Raw genomic sequence first — 25,893 nt, 5'->3', positions numbered from 1 at the left:
CAATGTTCTAAGAGTCTGTGATTCCAGCACTTCATATTCTTTGACCTAGATCAAGGGTCAGCAAACTCCAGCCTGTGGGCCAGATCCAGCCCACTGCTTGTTTTATAAAGTTTTATTGGAACACAGCTATGCCCATTTAATTTGTGGACACTTTCATTTTCCCAGGGCAGAGTGAGTAGTTGTAACAGAGACCATGAATGACCCCTTGACCAGCCAAAACTAACATATTATTCTTTGTTCCTTTACTGGAAAAGTTTACTGACCCTTGATGTAGATATTCAAAGATTCTAAGTTAAATGGTGGTTTTACAGATGTTTATTTGATTGTTATACTTTATAACTCACACATATGTTACACACAGTCTTTTCTGATATGATATACGTTGTTCAAAGGAGACTGGTTTCCTCATCTTAGGCATTTACCATTTCAGGCTTCTATAATTCCATTAGGTTGATTACTTATTTATTTTATTTATTTATTTTTTTTAAAGTAGGTTCCATGCCCAACATGGGGCTTGAACTCGTGACCCTGAGGTCAAGAGTCCCATGCTCTACCGATTCATCCAGCCAGGCTCCCTCCCCGTTTACTTATCTTTTTTATTGTCTGTCTTCCTATAGTGTAACCTCATCAATGCAGGGTATTTGTTTTGTTCATTGTTCTCCCAACACCTTAGAACAGTACCTGACACACAGTAAATGCTCTATAAATATGTGTTTAGTGAGTGAATAATGTTTTTAACTGTTCTTGGTTGGGAAATAGAAAGGGGCTTGCCGGAAAGTTAAAACCAAGCTGCAGTGTATGTGCTAAGTAACCAGAAACGAATATTCTTGTAATCAGGAAATGTATAAACATTTCAACAATCCTTGCTCAACATAAAAATTTTTACTTTTTTTTAAATGTTTATTTACATTGAGAGAGAGAGAGAGAAAGAGAGAGAGAGAGAGAGAGAGGCAGAGCATGAGAGGCAGAGGGGCAGAGAGAGGGAGATACAGAATCCAAAGCAGGCTCCAGGTTCTGAGCTGTCAGCACAGAGCCCATGACCTGAGCCGAAGTCAGACGCTTAATTGCTTAATCTACTGAGCCACCCAGACACCACCTCTCTCCATTTTTGTTTTTGTTTTTTTTTTTTTTTAAGATTTTATTTTTAAGTAATCTCTATACCCAACGTGGGGCTCGAACTCACAGCTCTGAGATCAAGAGTCACATGCGGGGCGCCTGGGCGGCGCAGTCGGTTAAGCGTCCGACTTCAGCCAGGTCACGATCTCGCGGTCCGTGAGTTCGAGCCCCGCGTCAGGCTCTGGGCTGATGGCTCGGAGGCCTGGAGCCTGTTTCCGATTCTGTGTCTCCCTCTCTCTCTCTCCCCCTCCCCCGTTCATGCTCTGTCTCTCTCTGTCCCAAAAATAAATAAAAAAACGTTGAAAAAAAAAGAAAAAAAAAAAAAGAAAAAAAAAAAGTCACATGCTCTAGTGACTGAGCCAGCCAATTGCCCCTGCTCGACATACAAACTTAAATCTTGAGAAGGAAGTAGTTGTAGTTGTTCCAGCTTTAAACTGAAAGAATTGTTGTGTCATTGGGGCTCCTGGTGGCTCAGTTGGTTGAGCATCCGACTTTGGCTAAGGTCATGATCTCACAGTTCGTGGGTTTGAGCCCCACATGGGGCTGTGGGCTGATAGCTCTGAGCCTGGAGCCTGCTTTGGATTTTGTGTCTCCCTCTCTCTCTCTGTCCCTAGCTCCTCCCCCTCTCAATAATGAACATTAAAAAAAAAAAAAAAAGTTATGGGCTGATTGGATTTAAAAAAAAAAAAGAAAGAAAGAATTGTCATGTCATTGTTCACTATGAACTAGAAAAGAGCACATAAGTGACAAAATGTGAAATGCCTGTCTTGCTCAATTAAATGTTGTATGTGCCCAGCTAAGAAGAGTAGGAAGGGAGCCGAGTTTTAGAAAGCCTGCTTTTAGAGTTGGGCATCATAGTTGGATAGTAGGGACAGGTGAGAAGTTCTGATGGCCAGCCCAACATCTAGGAGATTCCATTAGGTGGGGAGTTCTTCAAGCTCTCTGAACACCAAGGGGCATCAGTCTCAGCAGGTCAATGTGCCTTTATATAAAATCCAAACTGCCTGCTTCACAGCTGGCCAGAGGTTTCACTGAACCCTTATAATTTTAACATTTTCAACTGAGCATCCTGGAATTTTCTGCTAGGGAATGTAGTTCTGATTTTTATCAATACAAGTTTTGGTAAAAGGTGATTCACTTAGTAGATATTTACTTTGTAACTAACTTTGCCAAGATGCGTGTTTCATAAAGTGAGGCAATATTGAGATGTTGTAACTGCTTCTGACTTTTATTAACACCTCACTCAGTGCACCTACTATGAACTGTTCATTTGACAGGCTTGACAATATAATCAGTGACATTTACAAAATGTATCTAAAGTAGCCAAGGGATTGGTAAAGCAGTATAACCTGAAACACATGTGAAGTAAACTCTGTAGCCTGCTGTGAATCATAAAACAGATCAATATAATCTTAGGAATTTTCTAGAGAAATCAAGGAAGGGGCCTTAATCGCTCACTTTTTAGCAATAAGGACAGGGTTAAAACAGCATATACTTTCTGTGTTTAAAGTAAGAGTGATCAAGTGTGAACACTTTTATATTTTATATCTTTCTGCACTTCTGCATCTTCAGGTATCAGCAATAGTATTGCTATCTGGATTTTATTTAGGATAATTCAAGAATCTGGAAATTCACTAAAAAAAATGGTGGTCAAAAGCTGATTGCTTTTGCTGCTGTGATATGAGCTGGGAGTGAGATTCCATGGATGGTAGTAAAACTCACTTCCTTATTATCTTGCATGTACCTAATAGGTTGGGCCCTGTGTTTTGTTGATGTGCATTACTTTTTCAAGTCACTCAGGGACAGGAAATTTAATAACAGTTCCAAGCAAAGGTACCTAACTGGTGGGAAAGTATTTACCTAACTGTGTAAATCCTAGACAGATACAGCTTTTTTGGTAGTGGGAGATGGAAGTTGAATTTGGAAAATTTTGTTCTTTTCCTTCCGTTTCCCTTTTTGGTTCTGATCATTTTTCTGCTATTTTCTACTTTTTTATTTTTCTATGCCTTTAATACGACTTCCTCAACAAGTTCTGTATTCACTATAATTAAATTAGTCATAGAACATTAACTAGAAGAGGCTTTAGAAGTTACCGAAAGTGACTGGCTCAACTCTTAGAATTAACACTTGAAAAATCCAAGCCTAGAGAAGTTATAGCGCTTGCACACAGAGGTATGACTGACAAAAAACTACTTCCGCCTTCTCCAACTCCCAATCCAGTGACCCTCCTGTTGGTCCTTTTTTCACATTGAAAAGAAAACATGCACTTTTCTCTGTTTATGTGCTTTAGTGCTTGACCTAATTCTAATTCTCTATCCCCATTTCTAGTGTTCCATTGCAGGGTTTAAAAACAAATGTGGGCATCACTTTCTTAATAAATACAGGGCAAGCTTACTGTACAGTTCCTTTAATGTAAGTTTTTCACTTGATATTCAATATGGTATATTCCTGAGAATTAATGTTGCTGCATTAATTCAGAAAGCACTGAGATCCTGTGTCCCCCATGTAGATCTGTGTGTGTGGAGACTTTAGCAAGAAGAAAATGCTTTCTTCACCTTAAGTAATTCACAACGTAATGGGCTGTCTGGAAAAGGACCTGCTGTGATGTAAACACAAACCATTCCGGTTCTTCCACTATTTGGCCGTTACTGTTTATTCTGGTTGTCTTTGTTTAAGAAAGATAATCATAGTTGTAGGCTAAATATTAATCTTCTAATTTTAAGATTGTGCTCATTAATTTGTGTCAGACTGAATATTTACATTTCATATACTAACTAAAAAGCTATTGGGAAATTAATTAGAGACTATTGCTGTTATACTAAGTAATGATTAATTGCAGGCTTTAGTGCTCCCAGGGCATCTGGCACGAGAGTAGACAGATCTGGGATCTTATGCTGGCCTTGTTACTTATCAGCTTGTTTATCTTGGGCAAGTAATTTAAACTTTTGGGGAATTTTTTTTTCTGATACACACTATGTGTTGTTTGGAAGTTAACAATGTGCTGAATATTGTTAACATATTCTGGGGCAATCCAGATATTATAGTCCTAGTTAGGATGTATTGACCTCTTGCCATATAGTAGTAATCCTTGTCCTGTCCAATTTACCAGGGTTTTTTCGTAAAATTGAGAATATATTATTTGGAAGCATTTTGAAAAATTTGTAGAAAGCAAAAACCAGAATTTATCCAACTGTATGTACTTATTAACTCTCTCTCCTCTCCCACTCTCTATCCAAAATCCAGTAGCAAGTGGCAACATGAATACACATTCTTTTGTAACAGAATATAGTTTTAAGCCTTGGTAAAAGTAGAAATCTATAGATTTCTTCTCCAGCTCTGAGGGCACTTTGACTGCTTCCTGTCTGCACCATGCGGGTTTATCATGTTGTGTATTTCTGTGTATACATAGATAGCTAGGCATTCTGCTTTTGCATTGCATTCTTCCCTTACCCCATTTAGAACACATAGAAGATATTCAGTGAATAATTGTTGAATGAATGGATCTCCCCAGTATGATTATAATGAGCTCCAAGGTCTTCTTTTGCTGTATCAAGTCCCCGCTGTCCTTAACATGAGAGTGGGTGCACGATAACCTCTTAATGTAAACACTTGTTGATTTGACCTGGGATCTCCAAGAGGTGTAGCAGCTCTTAGACTTATTGCCATATTACCCTTCTCCCACTTTTGGGGGGTGTGGGTTGAGAGGGACACTTATAACTGTTCTGAGCCACACAATTGGAAAAACACTGCATGGGCTGTGTACTGCTGATGTTGCTGGGCCCCATTCCAGCTGCCCCAAGGTTACCCTGCTTGCTTTCATTGTAGGTCATCCAGGATGCAATATGTATACCATTTAGTGAATCATCGTATTAGAACCAGAAGGAACCTTTGAGAACTTTGTAATGTTGCCAGCCTTCTCTTTTGGTAGCTAAAGAGTGAAGTGTACTAAAGACATTGGTGGGTGGGCATTGACTTCTCCCTCCCCATTGTTACAGGACAAATAATGAATCACTGCCACTGGCTCTGTCCCCTCTCCCCCATACACCAACTAGGCAGTTATTCAGGTAAACAAACTCTTCTGAGAGGATTTAGGAAAATTAACACTTATCTATAATAAAGCCTGATTGCTTGGCAAATTAATTTTGTGTAAATCCTAGACATTCTTTTATTATTCTTCTAAGAAATTCTTTATTTTTTTAAGCTTTATTTTAAAAAATATTTATTTATTTTGAGTGGGAGGGAGGAGACAATCCCAAGCATGCTGACAGCACAGAGACCGATGCAGGGCTCAAACCCACAAACTGTGAGATCATGACCTGAGCCAAAATCAAGAGTCTGATGCTTAACTGACTGAATCACCTAGGAGCCCTTAAGAAGTTCTTTATAAACAAGGATGAGAAAGGTGTTTTATGTCTTAATATTGAATAATAAGCCATTGATGCTTAGACAGTCAATTAAAATATTTGAGTAGTCAATAAAATAATTGCTACCATTCATAGAATATTTCAAAATGCTGAGTGTCCTACAAACCAAAATTGTCTGGTAATTTTTTATCCCCACTTTATAGATGAAGGAATTGAGGTTCAGACATAATTTGGTAAAGCTGACACACCCAAATTAACAAGAGGAAGCAAATTTGAACCAAGCATACTGACTCCAAAGCTACAGCTATTTCTGCCATGAAAAACCTGTGCCAGATATCCTGCTTCAGGATGAAGAGGAAGCAGTAAAACATGGGTGTCTGTCTTCAGCTCACAGTAGATAAAAAGGGTGATGAGCCATGCATACAAGTAACAATAGTGAAAGAAAAAAGTGTCAGTACATAACTACTTTAGTGGGTAGTTATGTACTTCAGGTGGGTATCAGCAACAGCTTTATGGAGAAAGTGTCATTTGAAATGGATCTTGAAGAACTTAGATGGGCAGGCTGGGGGCAGATGTAGACAAAGCCATGAATTCCAGGTGTAGCTAATTGGACTAGGCCCTGGATAGTCAGTAATGATTTTTTTTAAAAATGTCAGAAGTGAGGAGCGCCTGGGTGGTTAAGTCAGCTAAGCATCTGACTCTTGGTTTCAGCTCAGGTCATGATCCCACGGTTCATGGGACTGAGCCCCATGTCAGGCTCCATGCTGACAGCGTGGAACCTGCTTGGGATTCTCTGTCTCCCCCTCTCTCTGTCCCTCCCCCACTTGCACTCTCTTTCTCTCTTTCAAAATAAATAATTGATTCAGGAAAGTTAGGGTGACCAGGAGAATGGTTGATAGGTTTAGTGTTTTGGGGGGTTATTTGCATTTTAGAAACCAAACGATTCTCTGGTAAAGAATCTGTATAATAGAGACGCTATTGTCCACTCCTAGGGGCTGTTTCTGTCTTTTCTATCATCCTACTTTTTGGGTAGTAAAATACAAAAATGACTCGTTAGTTGTACACACACATTCTTCTGCCTGGTCACTTATCCCAGCCAAATCTCCTATTTCCCATCCTCAAAGGGTACAAAACATTTACTTTATTTTCTTCCATCATAAAAGAATATCTTATTGCTCTTTTTAAAATTGTGTATCATGTGCTGGATAATGACATAGAAAGGAAATGAAAAGAGCATCTTCATGAATGTTGCTATTAACAAGGTTCCAGACCTGATTGTTTATGTAGTTTCTTCCATTTGTCATTCAGTCATAATGAGTTTCTAGATAAAAATGAGGCTGCATTCAGAGTCATTTTCATGGGGGAATGCTGCTAATAGAGGAAATTTGTGTCCCAACAGCAATTAAGTTATGTAACTGTCAACAATTTACTACATAATCAGGTGTGTCTGGTATGTTGGTTTTGTAGCTCTTGTATGAGCATTGTTAGGGAAAAAAATAATGCTCCTCTGTTGTGTTGTGTCTCTTTGCTGTGAGACTAACTTCACACACAGATAAGGTCTGTATTTTCTGTGTCCCCATCCTTGGAAATTTGAGGGCTTTCTGGTTACACTACATGTTCTTCAGAAGCTTTAGAAATCCTTGTTCATTCTAAGTCTGTCCACAGCGTACTGCATTATCCTGGGTACTGCTGACGTACAATTTACAAGACTCTAAACTACCTTATGCAAAAGGAAAAATTATATAAGTAATATTTATTCCATAGATTCTAGGTTAGATATGAAGAGCAAGATGGCTGGCACATTCCAGATTTGTAAGTTTCCTTGGGGTATCTCCATTTTCACTAATGAGGAAATCTAGGCTCAAAACATTTAAGTAATTTATATGCGGTCATGCAGCTATCACCAGATGCAGGATTCAACCCAGGTATGCATTCCTTCAAATTTGATCTTGTTCCTATACTGTAGTTATCTGTTACTATTAGTGCAGCAGGAATTCAAATGAGGGACTTGGTGTAGGTTGGAATAATTAGGGAAATCATCTCAGAATAGAATAGTAAAAAAATATAAAACATGGGATACACTGGAGGAGATCAGAATCTGGGGGCAGGTAGTTCTAAAATTAATGATAATAATAATAATAATAATAATAATAATAAAAGCAACTTTTGAACACTTATTATGTACTAGGCACTGTTTAAATATATTCATTCATTCAGTCCCCACAACAACTATATGAGGAAGGGACAGTTATTATTTTCATTTTGTAGATGAAGAAACTGAGAAGTTATATGCAGGTTAAGGCTCTTGTCTGAGATCACAGATAAAGTCACTGGTGGGATCCAGATGAGAACTCAGCTGTCTGATTCCAGAGCCTGTCCTATGGGGGAATGAAGAGGAAGGGACAAGTCAAGGGTCTTCAGGGCCGAATACAGTAGATGTAGAATAGGGAAAAGGTAATTGTGTATAGGGACAAGGCTGAAGGATGTAGGTTTGGGGAGTACTGTATGCCAAGTGGATGCCTGAAGCCTTGAGAGGGAAAAGAAGTAAAGGTAGACATGACATCAGGAGGTGACAGAGCCTGAAGGGATGCTCACAGTTTCTTGGAGGGGAGGAGGATGAAGGGTTGGAATAGGAGATGAAGAAAAGTCAAGGATGGAGAATCCAAGGAAGAGACTGAGGATGAGGCCCCAGTGTCAATATGCCAGAGACTTCATGGATTTGGATAAGTTCAAAGTAACTGGACCATTGTCTCTGTGCTTTTGTGTTTGGTGGTATCTCTTTTTTCCTACCAGTTTCTTCTTGCCTCTTACTATATTTTTAGCACTTTTTCTTTTTTCACAAATCAAACTGTAAAGGAATGATGATTGTATTCATGCTATCATTGCAAATGCTCTTTAACATTGTGCGTATTTCCAAAAGGAAATAGCTAATCTTCTGAATTAGATGGTGTGGAGACATGCTAATTTTCGTGAATTCTGTATCCATGGATTGCTAGATATAAAGACCTTATGGGTATCATGTTCTAAATTCTAAGATACTGTAGAATTAGAAGAGATTTGACACAAGTGACATTTTAAAAGAAGCCATTTCATCCTGCCATCCCTAGTTTGAGAACTATCAGTAGCACCTTCTTGCCCACCCCCCCAAATCCTTCAGCTGGCTCTCAGGTGACCCTAAACTCACCCCTCCTACCTGTCCAGCCTGGTTTCCCCCAATGTAGATGCTCACTTCTGTGACACACAGTGAGGCATCCTCACTGTGTCTTCTAATGTCTTGGTTCTTTTCTACTTCTATGCTGTCTCCCTCTTCACCTAATGGAGTCCTTCAAAGCCTGGAGAATGAAGTCTCATCCACACTCTTGATACTGTTAATTCTCTGTCTGCTTCAGTGATTTCTCCTTTATCTTGATATCTTTGGCACATATTGTCAGCACTGTGTATTTTGGCACTTAATAATTTAGACACAGGTAACCTGGCAAAAAAAAAAAAAAGAAATATGACTTTATAGTAGTTTTATTTTACAAAATAGGATACTTAGTAGGTGAATTGGGAATATGTGAATTTTGTTTCTTATTAAGGAATAATTCTCTTCCAAGTGAAGGTACACACATACAGCATCGCTTTTAAAAGGAATTCCTAGCTACCAAGAGTATGAAACCTACCTCATTCTCATTCTTCTTTAATTTAGGAATATTAAATGCTGATATTGATTTTTGGCACACATTGAGGATCCCTACAATTTTGAGAGCGTCCATTAGAGCAATTAATGAGTTTCCATGAGACATAAGTTGTTTTTGACATTGCCAAAGGGCTCTTCTCATAGTAATCCTTATCATTTTAGACCTGATTAAGCATTTTGTACAGCACAGATATCCTGTTTAAGTATAACAGATGAGTGGATTTGTCCCTGTTGTCCCAGAATGTCAGCTCATCTCAAAGTGGAGGTCAAGGGCATTAAATACTACATCTTACTATCCTACCTCCAGAACCTGTCCTACCACCATCAACCTGCACTGTACTCTTAGACAGCTGGCTAAGTGAACTTTCAACCAAGGAATGCAATGCCTGTTTCTTTTTCTTGGTGAAACCTACAGTTTCTTTCTTTCCCTGGGTTCAGGGAAGAAGGCAGCTTACCCTCAACATATCATCACCTCTCAAGGCCAGTTCCCAAGTATTCCACTCTGTCCCCAGTCATCTTCATATATTGATTGGAGGTTGGAGTGGGAAGGGGAGTGTGAAAGCTAGGTTAACTGTGGTATTCCTCAGCAAGTCTTGAGGAAACTTAGGCCATGCCTGTTTGCTGGATGCTGTCTGTGGAAGAGTGGGTTTGCCAACCTTGCCTACATGTTAGAGTCATCCAAGAAGCTGATGCCCAGGTTGCACCCTTATCTCTTTCGGTGGGACTCTAGCATCAGTCGCTTTGAAACTTCCCAGGTTATTCCAATAAGCAGCCAAGATTGAGAACCACTGCTGTAAAATGTATGGGGATGGGATAGGGAGTGGAGGGGGTACTTGGGGTCTTTTATTCTCCAGGTTTGACTTTTAGATAGAATTATTTTTTTAAAAAAAGATTTTATTTTATTTATCCTTGAGACAGAGACAGAGCACGAGCAGGGTAGGACAGAGAGAGAGAGAGAGACACAGAATCTGAAGTGGGCTCCAGGCTCCGAGCTGTCAGCATAGCGCCTGACATGGGGCTCGAACTCACGGACTGCAAGATCATGACCTGAGCTGACGTCAGATGCTGAACTGACTGAGCCACCCAGGCGCCCCCCAAAAAGATTTTATTTTTAAGCAATCTCTACACCCAGCATGGGGCTTGAACCCACACCCCTGAGATCAAGAGTTGCACGTTCTACCAACTGCGCCGGCCGGGTGCTCCTGAAATTCTTTGAAAATAAAATACCTCACTCAGTATCTTGTTAAATAAATAAAGATAAAGGTTGTAGTTTAATCTATCTTGTGTTTCAGCTGAATACCATGTTTAACTGAAGGATCAAGATTATACTTGCTTGGACTTTTTCTGAATGGTAAAACTTTTAATAAAGTGAAAAGATGAGTATGTTTTATTGGCCATCTTAAAAGCTGCATCTTATTGTCATACAGTAAATTAGTTTCATCCCAGCAAGAGAATCTGACTAAAGCAACATCACTGGGATGAGCTAATAGCCATCTGAATTGGCAAGGAGCATATATTAACAGTCATATTCTAGCAAGTTTATTCTGTGATCCTATTCTGACAATTTGTCCTAAGAATTCCACTATTTCATTGAGCGTGCATGTACTTCTTAAAGGCACCATTTCATTGGCTTTCTCATTTCCTTGGTTTTCTCACAGCTCGAGAGATGGCTGCCCAATGCGTTACAAAGGTGCAACTGAGCATTTCCTGTGACAATCTTTTGGATATGGATGTAGGGTCAAAGTCGGACCCCTTATGTGTGTTATTTTTGAATACGAGTGGTCAACAGTGGTATGAGGTAATGTTAAATTCTGTAGATGAAAAGCAATCTGAATTGCTCTTTTGATAATGTGAAGTGCTTATTTGAATTGTTAAAATAATAACAATTTAAAATTAATCTCTTAATGCAGTTTTTTTAGGCAAGTTTGTCCTTGATTGCGGAATTTTACATCTATGTATAGAAACTTCCTTTACCTATCCAGTATGCCTATATCCAGTTACCTGTAGGACAGCAAGATGCTAAAATGTGAGTGCATTTTGATCTGAAGAAACTTTTTGTCTTGGGGGGGAGTATAGGTTGATCGCACAGAAAGGATTAAGAATTGCTTGAATCCCACATTTTCCAAGACATTTATTATTGATTACTACTTTGAAGTCGTTCAGAAATTGAAATTTGGGATTTATGACATTGACAACAAAACCGTCGTGCTGAGTGATGATGACTTCTTAGGAGAATTTGAATGTACCCTTGGACAAGTGAGTATAATTAGCTGTTGTACTATCTTGCGTCTAAATTTTAACCAGAGAATTGGGCATTTTTGATAAGTGCTCATTAGTTTAATTTTTAGAGTTGAAAAACATGTAATCACTTTAAAGCCCTGGTTCATATATATATATATATATATATATATATATATGTTTGGTTTGAACATTATATAATTTATCTTATTTTTCATAAGGGCAGGAACTGTGTGTTTTTGGCAGAGCCCATTAATTCTTTTTCGTTGGGGTGTTTCTTTTCCTTTTTTTTTTTTTAGACATGTTTCATTTGTCATTTCAGCATTTCAGTAAGTAATACCATTGCTCTAGCTGCTTTGTGTACTATTTACAGGTTTCTTATTTACATATTTCAGTACAGTTTTTTATGTTTAAGTCATAAACGCTTTCAAAGTAACATCAACTTCTCTGATGTTCTAACTAATGTGACTAGTCCCACTAGATCCCCGATGGCCCAACACCATCCCTCTACCTGGCTTGCTCTTCCTAAACATTAGGTACATCAGTGTAAGCCTTCCTCCCCTAGTAAGCATCCTCTGAACACCTTGAGTAGTTTGGAGCACAACCCTAATCTCAGCTGGTACTCTCTACTGCTCCTGTCTTAACATCCACCACATTGTATTATAGTTGCTTAATTATCCATCTTTCCAGTATATGACAGATTTTATCAGGGTACAGGTATGTCTGTAGGCTCACCATTTAGATCCTAGCTCAGAGTCTGACTTCTAAGGAGAGATCATGACCATTGCAAAACAGCTGGAAAGATCTCAGGAGGGAGCAGCCATTGTTTTTCAGTGGGTGACATTTATTGCTTAGATTTATTTATTTTTCAGTGTTGAATTGTTTGTGGATCTTGGTATTTCCTATTCTCAAGGACAAAAGCTGGTTGGTTTTCTAAAACTTTAATGAATAGTATCAAAGAGGAAATTAAAGTAGTATTTATTTTTTGGAAAAAAAATCACATTGTAGCTAAAACTATGATGAATTTCAGAGATGTTCTGTTTGAGAGTACCTCTCTGTTTGAGAGTACTATATTGTTTTAATCAAAATGATATATTTTTTCCAGTTTTAATTTCCTTTTTTTTTTTTTAAATTTATATTCAAGTTAGTTAACATACAGTGTAGTCTTGGCTTCAGGAGTAGAACCCAGTGATTCATCTCTTACATATCACACCCAGTGCTCATCCCAAAAAGAGCCCTCCTTAATGCCTGTCACCCCTTCAACCCTAAGGTTGTTCCTGTATTTAAGAGTCTTTTATGGTTTGCTTATCAAAATGATATTTTGTGGGGGTTATATCAAAGTTATGTGTCAGTTGAAAAATTGAATCCCATTTTTGAGTGTTCTGAGGCCCACCTCTTACCTACAGGGTTTTCAGGTCAGTGATTAGTGTATGTGAAGAGAATCTGGCCCTCTTTTTCCATTACAGGGAAGCAGTTAAACTTTGAAGTAGTTGATAAAGAAACTAGTGGTTGGGAAGATTGTATCTGTCAGGATTGGCTCCATGGAAATCTTTTCCAGTGGGTTTTAAATAAATAGATGTGTTTTATAATCTCTCAGTCTTTAAGGAATTGACTTAATGTTTCCATATGTAATGACTTAAGTCTACTTTATACTCAACTCTTTTTTCAAACCATTCAGCTTAAAAATTTACATGTTGAAGTGAAATAGCTCTTTGTATCACTTTCCAATTTTAACAGATTGTGTCCAGTAAGAGGCTAACTCGACCACTGGTGCTTAAAAATGGCAAACCTGCGGGGAAAGGGACCATTACGGTAACAATAAGATATGTGTCTTTTGCCTGAAAACATTTAGCATGATAGGACATGCTGAAACTATACATACCAGACAAATATACTCTGTAGCCGTGCTTTTATCATTTGATCTTGAATATTGCCCTTCATTGGCACTTGCCTTATAATGATCACAAAATGGGAAATGTATTGGGTCAAAAAAGAAGGAGAAAAATGCAGTGTGGGAATTCCTTCTTTGAGTCTTTTAAGTTGCCCATGGAATCAGGTGCACCTTGGTGATGCTTGCCTCTCCCCCATGGAAGTGTAAATTCCCAAGCTAGAGAGAAACAACTTAATCATCTGAATGGACCAGTTTGACCCTCTACAAGCAAACATAGTTCCCTTAATAGGACAGAAACTTTGCATAATGGATTTTATTCCAAACGGTTCTATATCATGCCATGCCCATTGAGCCTCTCAACTCTTAACCATCTTTTTTGTGCTTGCACTCTGCAACCGATCCGTCCACTCAGATTTTTCCATTGCTGATTATTGGTCCTAGGCAAATGAGTATATGGTTTATACTGTTTTAGATTTCAAATTATATAATGCTACACTTTAAATAAGTACCTCTAGGGGAGCCTGGGTGGCGCAGTCGGTTAAGCGTCCGACTTCAGCCAGGTCACGATCTCGCGGTCCGTGAGTTCGAGCCCCGCGTCGGGCTCTGGGCTGATGGCTCAGAGCCTGGAGCCTATTTCCGATTCTGTGTCTCCCTCTCTCTCTGCCCCTCCCCCGTTCATGCTCTGTCTCTCTCTGTCCCAAAAATAAATAAACGTTGAAAAAAAATTTTAAATAAGTACCTCTAAATAATAGAATAAGATAATTATCTTCCAGAATTTCTGTCCAGGTTATCACTGCCTGGAGCAGTAGTTTTGAACTTTATCCAAGAATAGAAGGCTGGCTCCCTGAGAGGCCATGTTTGAGGGTTATTGTCCTTGTCAAGTACATTTCACCACACAACTGTTGCTCTGGTTTAAATTTCCTGAGACAGAAGAATGTTAAGTGTCTTTGGGGTGTTGACTTCTGTGGGACAGAGAGCATTACAGTAGTTAGCTTTATTGCCCTTGGGGTCATGATAGCCTGGAATTTGTTTTTAAGTAGAACAGTTTTTCAGTTACATTGGATGAAAATTATTGATCTGATAGTTCAGTTTAAAGTTCAATTTAAAGTGTTCTCTAGGTATGATTTACTCACAATAACAATCAATCAGTACTTCCTAAGTTTATCAGAACCCCTAAAACATATTGTCTTTCACTTACCTTATGAAATCCACTTATAGATTTCAGCTGAAGAAATAAAGGATAACAGAGTGGTCTTATTTGAAATGGAGGCAAGAAAACTGGACAATAAGGTGAGTAGTTGATGCACATTTCCACAAGGATGCCATGTTTTGCCTCACATTGATTCCTTTTTGAAAAAAATAATAATGCAATTAGCATTATGAAGTCCATCATCTGAACATCACTTAGTATTTAGTTACTTCCAAATTCTGCTTTTCAGTCTATTTTTAAGCAGAATCTATTTTCTTTAACCTCTTTCCTCTAGATGTTATCAAAGGATTTGTCTATCTTAAAAGAAGAGTTAATAAAAGCATTAATGTTATTGTAAAAGATATTTGAGAGAGTGTTGTTGGATTACTTTAGGGAAAGAAGGAAAAATTTTATGTTCTGTTAATTATGGATTTTCCTCTTTGCCTCCAAAAGTCAATGTTTTTTTTTTTTTTTTTTTTTTTTTTTTAAATGAAGGAGGAGTACCAGTACATAATAACACAACAACTTAGTCTATGGCATGAATTAGTATAATTCTTTGAGTGATTTTTATACCTAATTACATAATCCAATCAAATTTTTATCATTTGCATTTACCTTACAATTCACTTTGTAAACATCTTAGACTAGTAGCCAGGAACTATTTTTATTTTGGAGAAAATTAAACATACAAAGAATAGCATTTAAAAAACATCTGCATGTCCCCATAACCCATCTTCAGCACTTCTAACTCAGGGCCAATTTTGTTTTATCTCCACCCCTATCTACCTTCTCTCCTCCCAGACATCATATCATTTCATCTGTAAATATCCTGTTGTATCTCCAAAGACTCTTTTAACATTATAATTGGTTGGTATGTTTTAAGTCTTTTTTTAATCCATAAATTCCCCCTTTCTTTTATTTCCTTCCTCCCTCTTTCCATTATTCCCCCTCATTTTCTCCCTCATCCCATCCATCCATCCATCCATCCATCATGCAATTTATTCAATAAAGAAACTGACTCCTTTGTCCTAAGGATGTTTTAATATTCTGCATATAGCTGATTAAATACTTGTGGTATCATTTAACATGTTTATCTCTCCACCTTTATTTCCTGATTTATATAAGCTGGTGATTGAATCTAGAGGAATGATCTGATGATATTTTGATGGTATTTTGTTACGGCAGTTTCATAGGTGGTGGCATTACATCAGGAGGCTCACATTGTTGAGTTCTGTCTTTTTGGGATGTTAGTGAACATTGATGATAACTGTACTACCTAGATATATTATTTTATTCAGAGTCCTTTAAATAGTGAGATTCTCACTCTATCATTGCTTCTTTATTTATTAATGAGGATAGTTCCATAAAGAGAAGTATTCTTACCCACGTTGGGTATTTATTTATTCTGAGATATTATTGTACAGGAAGCAAATTAAAATGTTTGATTTTTTCCCCCCAATATATACAATTTCTCAGAATAAGTTGGTTCCCTATTATCCTCTAAATGTGACAATGAGGATTTGTTTGTTGTTTTTTATTTTTAGTATTATATGAGCTCTTTATCAGTGAACTTTTATTGATGCTTAAATTATCTTAACTTTGGCCTTTGGGAATCTCTTTAAATTTGTTCCTGAAGTCAACTGGCATATCTCCAGGAATCTTTGGATAGCTTCATTGTTCTGTGGCATGACAAGATGTTCCAGGATTATTTTATCTAATTTCTTCCCCAGACTGGCAGATTAAAAGAAGCCTTATTATGTTTTAGTGGAAATTGTTGTTTAGAGACCAGTCTGGTGCTAGGGGTGCTTATTGTTGATTATTGCCACTTATTGTTTCTAAGGCTTTTTAGTAGACAGAGGAAAGACTGTTTTGTTTTTGTTTTTAAAAGAAAAACTAAATCACAAATTTATACAGGTATTTCCAGTTCAGATACAGAATTACAAGGCTTTACTTCTTTAATTCTATATTTACACCTCCTGTCTCTTACGCTGAAAATCTCATTTCGTAAGGATGTTAACATAACTGTCTATCTGTTGTGCCTTTTATAATATCTAATAGTTTCAGAATAAAATTATCCACATTATCTTTAACAATATTTTTACTGGAAACAGTTTGAGCTTTCTTTGAAATTCTTTAAAATTTTTTTTTTTAATTTTTTTTTTCAACGTTTATTTATTTTTGGGACAGAGAGAGACAGAGCATGAACGGGGGAGGGGCAGAGAGAGAGGGAGACACAGAATCGGAAACAGGCTCCAGGCTCTGAGCCGACAGCCCAGAGCCCGACGCGGGGCTCGAACTCCCGGACCGCGAGATTGTGACCTGGCTGAAGTCGGACGCTTAACCGACTGCGCCACCCAGGCGCCCCCCCAAAATTTTTTTTTAATGTTTATTTATTTTTGAGAGAGAGAGAGAGACACACACACACACACACAGAACATGAGTGGGGGAGGAGCAGGCTCCAGGCTCTGAGATGTTAGCACAGAACCTGATGCGGGGCTTGAACCCACGAACCATGAGATCACGACCTGAGCCAAAGTTGGACGCTTAACCAACCGAGCCACCCAGGCGCCCCTTGAAATTCTTTTTTAAAATTTTATTGATTGATTAATCGATTGATATATATAATCTCTACACCCAATGTGAAGCTTGAACTCATGACCCTGAGATCAAGAACTGCATGCTCTACTAACTGAGCCAGCCAGGCACCCCTCTTTGAAGTTGTTTTTGTTTTTAGGGTTATATATTCTACGTGGGTTGTATATTCAAATTCTTTTGGTTTAAAGAAATCTTTTCGTTATTATTCTATCACAATGACACATAATTGAATTTTGCTTTTGAAATTTAGGGATTGTTTTCAATTTTTAAAAATTTAACTCGGGGCGCCTGGGTGGCTCAGTCAGTTAAGCGGCCGACTTCAGCTCAGGTCATGATCTCGCGGTCCGTGAGTTCGAGCCCCGCGTCAGGCTCTGTGCTGACAGCTCAGAGCCTGGAGCCTGTTTCAGATTCTGTGTCTCCCTCTCTCTGACCCTCCCCGTTCATGCCCTGTCTCTCTCTGTCTCAAAAATAAATAAACGTTAAAAAAAAAAAATTTAACTTTCTTTTATAATTATGTAAAAGATTTATATGGTTGCAAAGCCAAATCTATATTATTAGATATATTCAAGAAATTTAGCATCTTTCCCCATCCACTCTTTTTTGTTTTTTCGTCTTGGTAGGTAGTAATTTTTTTAAATTTGTTCTATGGTTTAATTGTTTAATTTTATAAAAAATCTAAGATTTTTGTGTGTGTGTATGTTTATGTAATTTATGTGTCTCTGTGTATACATATATGTATATGTGTGTGTATATTGATATGTCCATATAGATAGATATGTATGTGTGTATGTATGTATGTATTTGTATTTATATTCTCTACCCCCAGGCCTTGGATAACTGTAACATACATACATATATACCTTCATACATATATGTGTGTGTATATATATGTGTGTGTGTGTATATATATATATATGTATATATATATATATATATAATGTACATATACACACTTCCTCCACCTTGCTTTCATCACTTAACATGTTATGGAGGTCTGAGTCAGGAACTTATAATTCTTATTTTAATTCTACTACTGACAACTTCATGAACTTTTAAACAACGTTTGTTGTCTAACCTTCAGAATGATAATGATGATATTCTGCCCTTCTCATAGGTATATTTCTAAGATAGGCCAGACAGGGTACATTAATGTGTTTTTAGAAAGTTAACTTTTCTAAAGTGCTATTATAAAATGGTTCACAGAGAGACTTATTACACTGATTCTTTTTTAGAGTTTATTTATTTATTTTGAGAGAGGGAGAGTATGCGCATATGGGCAAGCAGGGGAGGGGGAGAGAGAGAGCATCCCAAGCAGGTTCCATGCTGTCAGCACAGACCCCGATGCAGGGCTCCATCCCACGAACCTTGAGATCATGACCTGAGCCAAAACCAAGAGCTGGATGCTTAAACAACTGAGCCACGCAGTCGCCCCTGATTCTTAAGACTCTTCTTAGCGATAAGGTTAAATTTTAAAAGTTCTGCATAGCCTTTGTGTTTATATACCCATATATATATTAAAAGTTTGTTTATTTAAGTATTCTCACTCAACATGGGGCTCAAACTCATGACCCCAAGGTCAAGAGTCACATGCTCTTTAGACTAAGCCAGCCAGGCACCCTTGTGTTTATATTTTTGACTGTACCAAATATGTTACTTGCTTGACATTGAACTGCTGAGGAGGGAAGTAACATTATCTTAGTTCTTAATTTAATACTGAGGTTAATTTAGGACTCAGAAAATCTTCAGTTCAAGGACATTAACTGCATACATTACTGTGGAGTTAACAGGTGTCTTTTTGGGGCTCCTGGGTGGCTCAGTCGGTTAGGTGTCCAGCTTTGGCTCAGGTCATGATCTCACTGTTTGTGAGTTCAAGCCCAGCATTGGGCTCTGTGCTGACTGCTCAGAGCCTGGAGCCTGCTTCAGATTCTCTGTCTCCCTCTCTCTCTTCCCCTCCCCCACTCATGCTGTGTCTCTCTCTCTCTCTCTCAAAAATAAATAAACATTAAAAAAGTTTAAAAAAGTAAAGAGATCCTGATGTAACAGGTGTCTTTTCATTTTGACAAATAATAAGTAATATATTCTAAGGAGTATGGAAATTTCAAAATGAAAACAAACAAAAATGAGAAAACAAAATCATTTATAATCTCTGCTTAAGTTTGACCTCTGTGAGTGATTTGGTCATTCTTCCAGAATTTTATCTGTGTGTGTGTGTGTGTGTGTGTGTGTGTGTGTGTGTGTGTTTATGTTGAGGATAGTGATAAGGGTATTTTTGAACACTCAGTGTGCTTCAGCATTATACAGGTGCTGTGGTGAATTACAGAGGAAAAAGAAGATGTATTTTGTACCCTTGAAATAATTCTATTATGCACTCTACATATTTACCTCTACTCCCTTATGTATGTAAAGAAATGTGTGGAATTGGGAAAAGAGTGTTGGACATAGAAGGATAAGATATAAAGTCAAGACTCAGATCCATCAATTAAATTAGATGTGTGATCTTGGCAAAGTTATTTAACCTCTCTGAATCCATTTTATTGCTGATAACTGCTCTGTCCTTCATATAGTATGACTAATGTTTGGGATGGCATTTATATCAAACTATTCAGTGCTATGCAAATGAATACTGTTAATAATGAAAACAAGCCCAAAACATATTTTATTGATTATGGGTCCTATTGTTCATTATATTTTATAGCAATGTTCTCATGTTTTTTGAGAAGTGAAGTTGTGATACATAGGATTATGAGCATTTATCACAAATGCCTTAATAGTTCCCCTTGTAGACATCAGCAAGTTTATAAGTTCATGAGGAAGGTGATGGGATTTGTATTTACTACTGTACTGTGCTGTATATATCTGTACTATGGGGTTAGACTTTTGATATTGCTAACACGTAACATGTATAAAGTATGGTTTTACATGGTTTCAAAGGAGAAGAATTGATTTCTTTTTTTTAATGTAGGATCTATTTGGAAAGTCAGATCCATACCTGGAATTCCACAAGCAGACATCTGATGGAAACTGGCTAATGGTTCATCGAACAGAGGTGAATATCTGAATTTGAAAAAGTAGAGTTGAGGTTTCTGTTGGAATTCTAGTAATCTAAATTTTAAAAAATTTTATATTTATAAAAATATCAATCTGAGTTCAGACATATGTAGCCAGAGATGCAAGATCAACATACTCATTATTTTCTTCTTTTCATGAGGAAGTGCTACTATGCTGAATTATTAGCAAAATTTTTATTTTGAAATATTTAAGACCCTGTAAAAAGCACTAAAATGTATACCTGTGTATCCTTCACCTAGACTTACCAACTGTTCATATCTGTATGTGTGTTCTTTCTCTCTCTCTCTCTCACACACACACACACACACACATGCATGCACCCATGCACACATATAGTTCCCATTTGCAAAACTGTCCTAATGTACGCTTCAGATATCAATTCCCTTCACCTTAATACTACAACAGGTATTTCTCAAGAACAAGGACATTCTCCTACACAACTACACTTGAGAGAATTAATATGGATTTATAATATCACCCAGTATATCCTTTAACTTCAGATTTCCCCAGTTGTCTCACACATTACACACACACACACACGTGTGTGTGTGTGTGTGTGTGTGTGTGTGTGTGTGTATATAGTTTTGTCCAGGATCAATTCAAGGTTCACATTTTGCATTGGGTTCTTATGTTCCCAGTATATACGATTCTTCTCCCTATCTGCCTTATATCTTTCTTCATGCCATTGAATCTCCTGAATAATCAAGGCTAGTATGTCCAACATTCTGAGTCTTCTGTTTCCTTACGATTGTATCCAAATCAAACATTTCCATCAAGAACATTATGTGTGCATCTTGCTTTGCATCATCAAGGGACCCATAGTATCAGGTTGTCCAGTATTGATGTTGCCAACCTTGTTCTACTTGGTTAAGCTGGTGACCACCAGATCTTACTATGATAAAGTCCCATTTTTTAAACTTTGTAATTAATAAGTGATCTGTGGTGTGATACTTTGAGACTGAACGAATAAATTGTTCTTTAGCATATCACCTGTCCAGTGATGATCCATCCTGAATCAATTTTTATATTAGGGGTTATAAAATAGTGATTTTTTTCTAAATTTTTTATCCCTTTACATATAATAGCAGATACTCTTCTTTCATCTCTCCTCTCCCACATCCTTTTTTTATTTTTAGTGTCATCATAGACTCATGACTTTTATAGCACCGTATTTGTGTCACAAATCATTATGGTCATTATTTTTGCAGTTCAAATTAATCCAAGTTTGACCAGGGAGAGTGATGTCAAAAGGCTCCTGGGTTCTTTTAACATGACCCCATTAGTCTTTAAGCATTACTTTATTTATTTATTTATTTATTTATTTATTTATTTATTTTTACTGTTTTTAATTTTTAAAAATTTTTTAATGTTTATTTTTGAGAGAGAGAGAGAAAGAGAGAGAGAATGAACAGGGGAGGGGCAGAGAGTGAGGGAGACATAGAATCTGAAGCAGGCGACTCTGTCTTGTCAGCACAGCCTGAGCGGGGCTTGAACTCAAGAACCACGAGATCATGACCTAAGCCAAAGTTGGATGCTTAACCAACTGAGCCACGCAGGTGCCCCATATTTATGTTTTTTTAAGTTTGTTTGTTTGTTTATTTATTTATTTTTTAGTAGTGTCTACACCAATGTGGGGCTCAAACTCATTACCCCCAGATCAGGAGTCATATGCTCTTCAGACTGAGCCAGCCAGGCACCCTTCATTCTCTTACTTTATATTAAAGTATATTCTCAGGTCGCCTTGTGCTCACCCTATCCCAGGTCCAGAATGAGCCATTTCTCTTGAGGAACCCAGTTCCTTTAAGACAGTAGTGCTATTAAGGAATCTACTCCTGAAATCATTGTTGCACCATATACTAACTTGGATGTAAATTAAAAATAAATAAATTATTTTTTTTCAATATATGAAATTTATTGTCAAATTGGTTTCCATACAACACCCAGTGCTCATCCCAAAAGGTGCCCTCCTCAATACCCATCACCCACCCTCCCCTCCCTCCCACCCCCCATCAACCCTTAAGAGAGTAGTGCTAGATGTACTCATTGTTACCCAGATGTCATTGCATTTAGGTCTTTTCAATGGACAGATCTAGGAAATGTGTATTTGTGTATATCTGTTTATTATGTGTATGTATATTTATAACAATTTCAAATCATCAATTTAGACTATTTTTTCAATTCAAGTCCAACCCAGATTCTTTCTCATCCTTTTTTTATTCCAAACTGGAATCTTCTATGTCCTGCAATGAAAACCCTGGTTTCCAACAGAATCAACAATCAGTAGTTTCTAAATGTACCTTGTGATGGGTAAAATAAATTTTCCAAGTAGTTTTTTTTCATTTCTCAGACTGTATCTGTCACATTTTTCTTATAACAATTGTATAATATTGTCCTACCTAGTTTCTCATTGAAAAAGTTGACTGGGTGAAGAGGTGAAGGATGATTGTGAGAGTATAGCAAGAATCTAGGAAAAGGAAGGGAAAATGTTAATGAACTGAATATTTTTCTAACTAGTCTTGGAATCTTTACAGGTTATTAAAAATAACTTGAATCCTGTTTGGAGGCCTTTTAAAATCTCTCTTAACTCACTGTGCTATGGAGATATGGACAAAACTATCAAGGTAATTTGAATTTATGTGGATGTTATTTATACACACATACGTCTTTCATAAAAATAATAGATTAGATAGTATTTAATAAAAGTTAATGATGTAATAGATACCTGTAAGGGTTGAATTGTATTTTTATTTAGGAATACTAAAATAGAAATGTCTCTGGTAAGTAAATAGTTCAAAGGAGTAGATATGTTTGACTGATATGTTGACCTAATGCTTAATCAAACATTGTGATTTTTATTTTACTCTTCATTTTAAAAAATAGAATGTCCAATTTAAATCTTTCCTCCTTTTAATAAGGTTCATTTGCTCTGCAAATAGAAACCTTTAACTGCAATCTTTGACTTTGGTATGGCCCTTGTGGATAAAAGCAGATGTTACTTTAAAAACCCAAAGCTTCCCCCTACAGCAGAGAGGAGCAGCAAAAGAGAATAGTGGTGGCATTTTCCATCGCTTATTTTCAGAGCAAGATATTATTCATTGAAAACTTTCAGATAGCTTTAGTATAAAGTGTTAGGAGAGCAGGGTGGGTACAGGGAGTAGCAGCCGGTGACTAAGAATTTTTTTTATTGGTTTAATTTATAGCTATTTAACAGAAAATATTTGTTATTTTTAAGACATATTTTACTAGAGTCTCTTGTTTTTTTTAATGTTTTATTTATTTTTGAGAGACAGAGACTGACTGTGAGGGGGTAGAGGAGGGGCAGAGAGAGAGGGAGACACAGAATCCAAAGCAGGCTCCAGGCTCTGAGCTGTCAGCACAGAGCCTGACGTGGGGCTCAAACTCACAAACCGTGTGATCATGACCTGAGCCAAAGTTGGACACTTAACCTACTGAGCAAATGAGACACCCCTAGAGTCTCTTTACATAAGATTCCAGATAGAAGTCTCTTGTGTTTAGAGTCAGCAAACTGAAGTGGGTGTTTTGTTTTCTTTTTCCTTTGGTAATGAATATGGTAAAAACAGGAAAGGTGATGGCATGGAACACTGGATTTTGTGTCAGGCTATAGTTCAAGTCTTGACTTAGGCTTTCAACCAGATAAGGGATCTTGGGGAGGTCGTCTGACTTCTTCATTTATATAATAGAGAAAATAATGTCTATGTTACAAAAAAAAGGAAGGATTAAATTAATGAAAGTAGAAGTTTTATAAACCATTATACATAGAATACTGTTACATTGAAAACGGTTTCATTCCTTAGCTCTGTAAAAATTTGTCCTCAGTTGACAGAGAACTTCAGAAATCAATATAGAGGCGCTTGGGTGGCTCAATTGGTTAAGCACCGACTCTTTATTTCACCTCAGGTCATGATCTCATGGATCGTGAGTTCCCCACATTGGACTCTGTGCTGATAGGGTAGAGCCTGCTTGGGATTCTCTTTTCCTCTCTCTGTGCCCCTCCACCTTCAAAATAAATAAATAAACATTGAAAATCAATATAAGTATGATTTATGTTGTATTTCAAACAGCAGTGAAAATTTAGGTAACAAATAAATAGAACAGTAGTTTTAAAAATTACTTTCTATTGTCATATTAAACTTTTGCATTTCACATTAAAAATAGTAAGTTGAGGGGCACCCACCTGGGTGGCTTAGTCGATTGAGTGTCCAACTTCGGCTCAGGTCATGATCTTGTGGTCCGTGAGTTCGAGCCCTGCGTCTGGATCTGTGCTGACAGCTCAGAGCCTGGAGCCTACCTCGGATTCTGTATCTCCCTTTCTCTCTCTGCCCCTCCCCTGCTTATAGTCTCTCTCTCTGTCTCTCTCAAAAATAAATAAAGATTAAAAAAAATAGTAAGTTGATACTTTATTAGCTCTGAGAAACAGGAAAGGCTGGGGGAAAAAATGCCTAAAACATAACCGGTTGCTTATAATAATATGTTAACAATGAAACAATGTTTTTTAAACTTTCTTTTGCACACAGTGGCATGCTTACAGGGCTATTTTATTATAGTAAGTAAACTGATTTTATGAGCTTTCTCTGATGAATGTCTTCCGTTCTTAAAAGTTTCTCAGTTTGTTTTAACTGTACACAATTTGGTTTGCCATATCATGACTGTCTTTCTTTAGTTCTCTATTTCTTTGCAATATCACAAAGTCATACATCTGTGATTCTTGTGGTGTTTGGAAACTGTTTAGAGGTGTAGCAAAGAACATTAGAGCACAGAATAGAGTCAGAATAATTGGTAATTTGCTGTGTGAACGTGCCAGTGTTATCACTCCAGCATGTATTATTATTTTCATAATATCAAATGAATAAAAGAAATAATCATGCATGCTACCACCTTGCCTAAAATGGGAATGCCTTAGTGAATGTAGTATTGTGTGGTGTGTACATTCTTTTACATATATACATATGTGCATATGTATATATGCATATATTTCAATTTCATAAGCACTGCTGATACTGTTGTTTAAAACAGCCAATAGTACTAGTTTTTGTATTTTTGAGAAGAGAAATTAAATGGCACAAATTATTATATCGTTTACCTCAAACTATATCTGACCATATGCCAGTATTATAAATGTTACATCTTTCTTTAGCGCCAAACATTTGCCTTCAGTGGGGCAACAGTGAGGTTTTCCTGTATATTTATTATAGTGTGCTATCAGAAATTACAGTTTAAAAATATTTTAACATTCCCTGAAGTCTCAGTCAGTCTAAACATATGAAGAGTTTTAGATGTTCATAAGCTTCTTAAAAATAAAATTGGCCTTATCAAAGCTTGATCTTATATATAAATTGGAGTTTGCTGAATGCAAATCTAAAATGCAAAATTTGGGGGCACCTGGCTGGCTCAGTCCATAGAGCATGCTACTCTTGATCATGGGGTGGTGAGTTCAAGCCCCACATTGGGTATAGAGCTTGCCTAAAAAAAAAAGGTCCAGTTCTATTTTCCATAATTTAAAGAAATGCATTAAAAATGCATGAAAATATTAAGAGTGTTTTGGCTTTATCTTGATTTTATTTCCCTATTAAAAAATAGTAAGATCATTAATTTTCTTTTCTCCTGATACTTTGAAGAGTCAGATAAAGGGCTTTGGTTTAAAAATTAAATACCAGATACATAAGGCAAGAATCAAACTGTCATAATTGGTGCATGACCAAAGTGTTTCTAAAAATAAAAACCCTTTACTGTT

General features: G+C 37.1%; 1 protein-coding gene across 4 annotated transcripts in view; it reads left to right on the top strand.

Moving 5' to 3' along the window:
* The window catches only part of CPNE3 (copine 3), a 49,284-nt gene that overhangs the window by 3,724 nt on the left and 19,667 nt on the right, over positions 1-25,893 (top strand). For 3 of the 4 annotated variants that reach the window (XM_030303950.2, XM_030303952.1, XM_030303951.1), the window contains exons 2-7: positions 10,818-10,957; positions 11,236-11,415; positions 13,135-13,209; positions 14,507-14,578; positions 20,035-20,118; positions 22,673-22,762. In XM_030303950.2, the coding sequence (XP_030159810.1) occupies positions 10,826-10,957; positions 11,236-11,415; positions 13,135-13,209; positions 14,507-14,578; positions 20,035-20,118; positions 22,673-22,762 (633 nt within the window). In that variant the 5' untranslated portion in view covers positions 10,818-10,825. The remainder of the gene's footprint in view (positions 1-10,817; positions 10,958-11,235; positions 11,416-13,134; positions 13,210-14,506; positions 14,579-20,034; positions 20,119-22,672; positions 22,763-25,893) is intronic. The other variant, XM_030303953.1, reaches the window with a different exon arrangement.

This window comes from Lynx canadensis, chromosome F2, assembly GCF_007474595.2.
Source record: "Lynx canadensis isolate LIC74 chromosome F2, mLynCan4.pri.v2, whole genome shotgun sequence".
In the NCBI taxonomy this organism is placed as follows: domain Eukaryota; kingdom Metazoa; phylum Chordata; class Mammalia; order Carnivora; family Felidae; genus Lynx; species Lynx canadensis.
The sequence above is the reverse complement of the archived record's forward strand: the minus strand, read 5'-3'. Positions and strand labels throughout refer to the sequence as shown.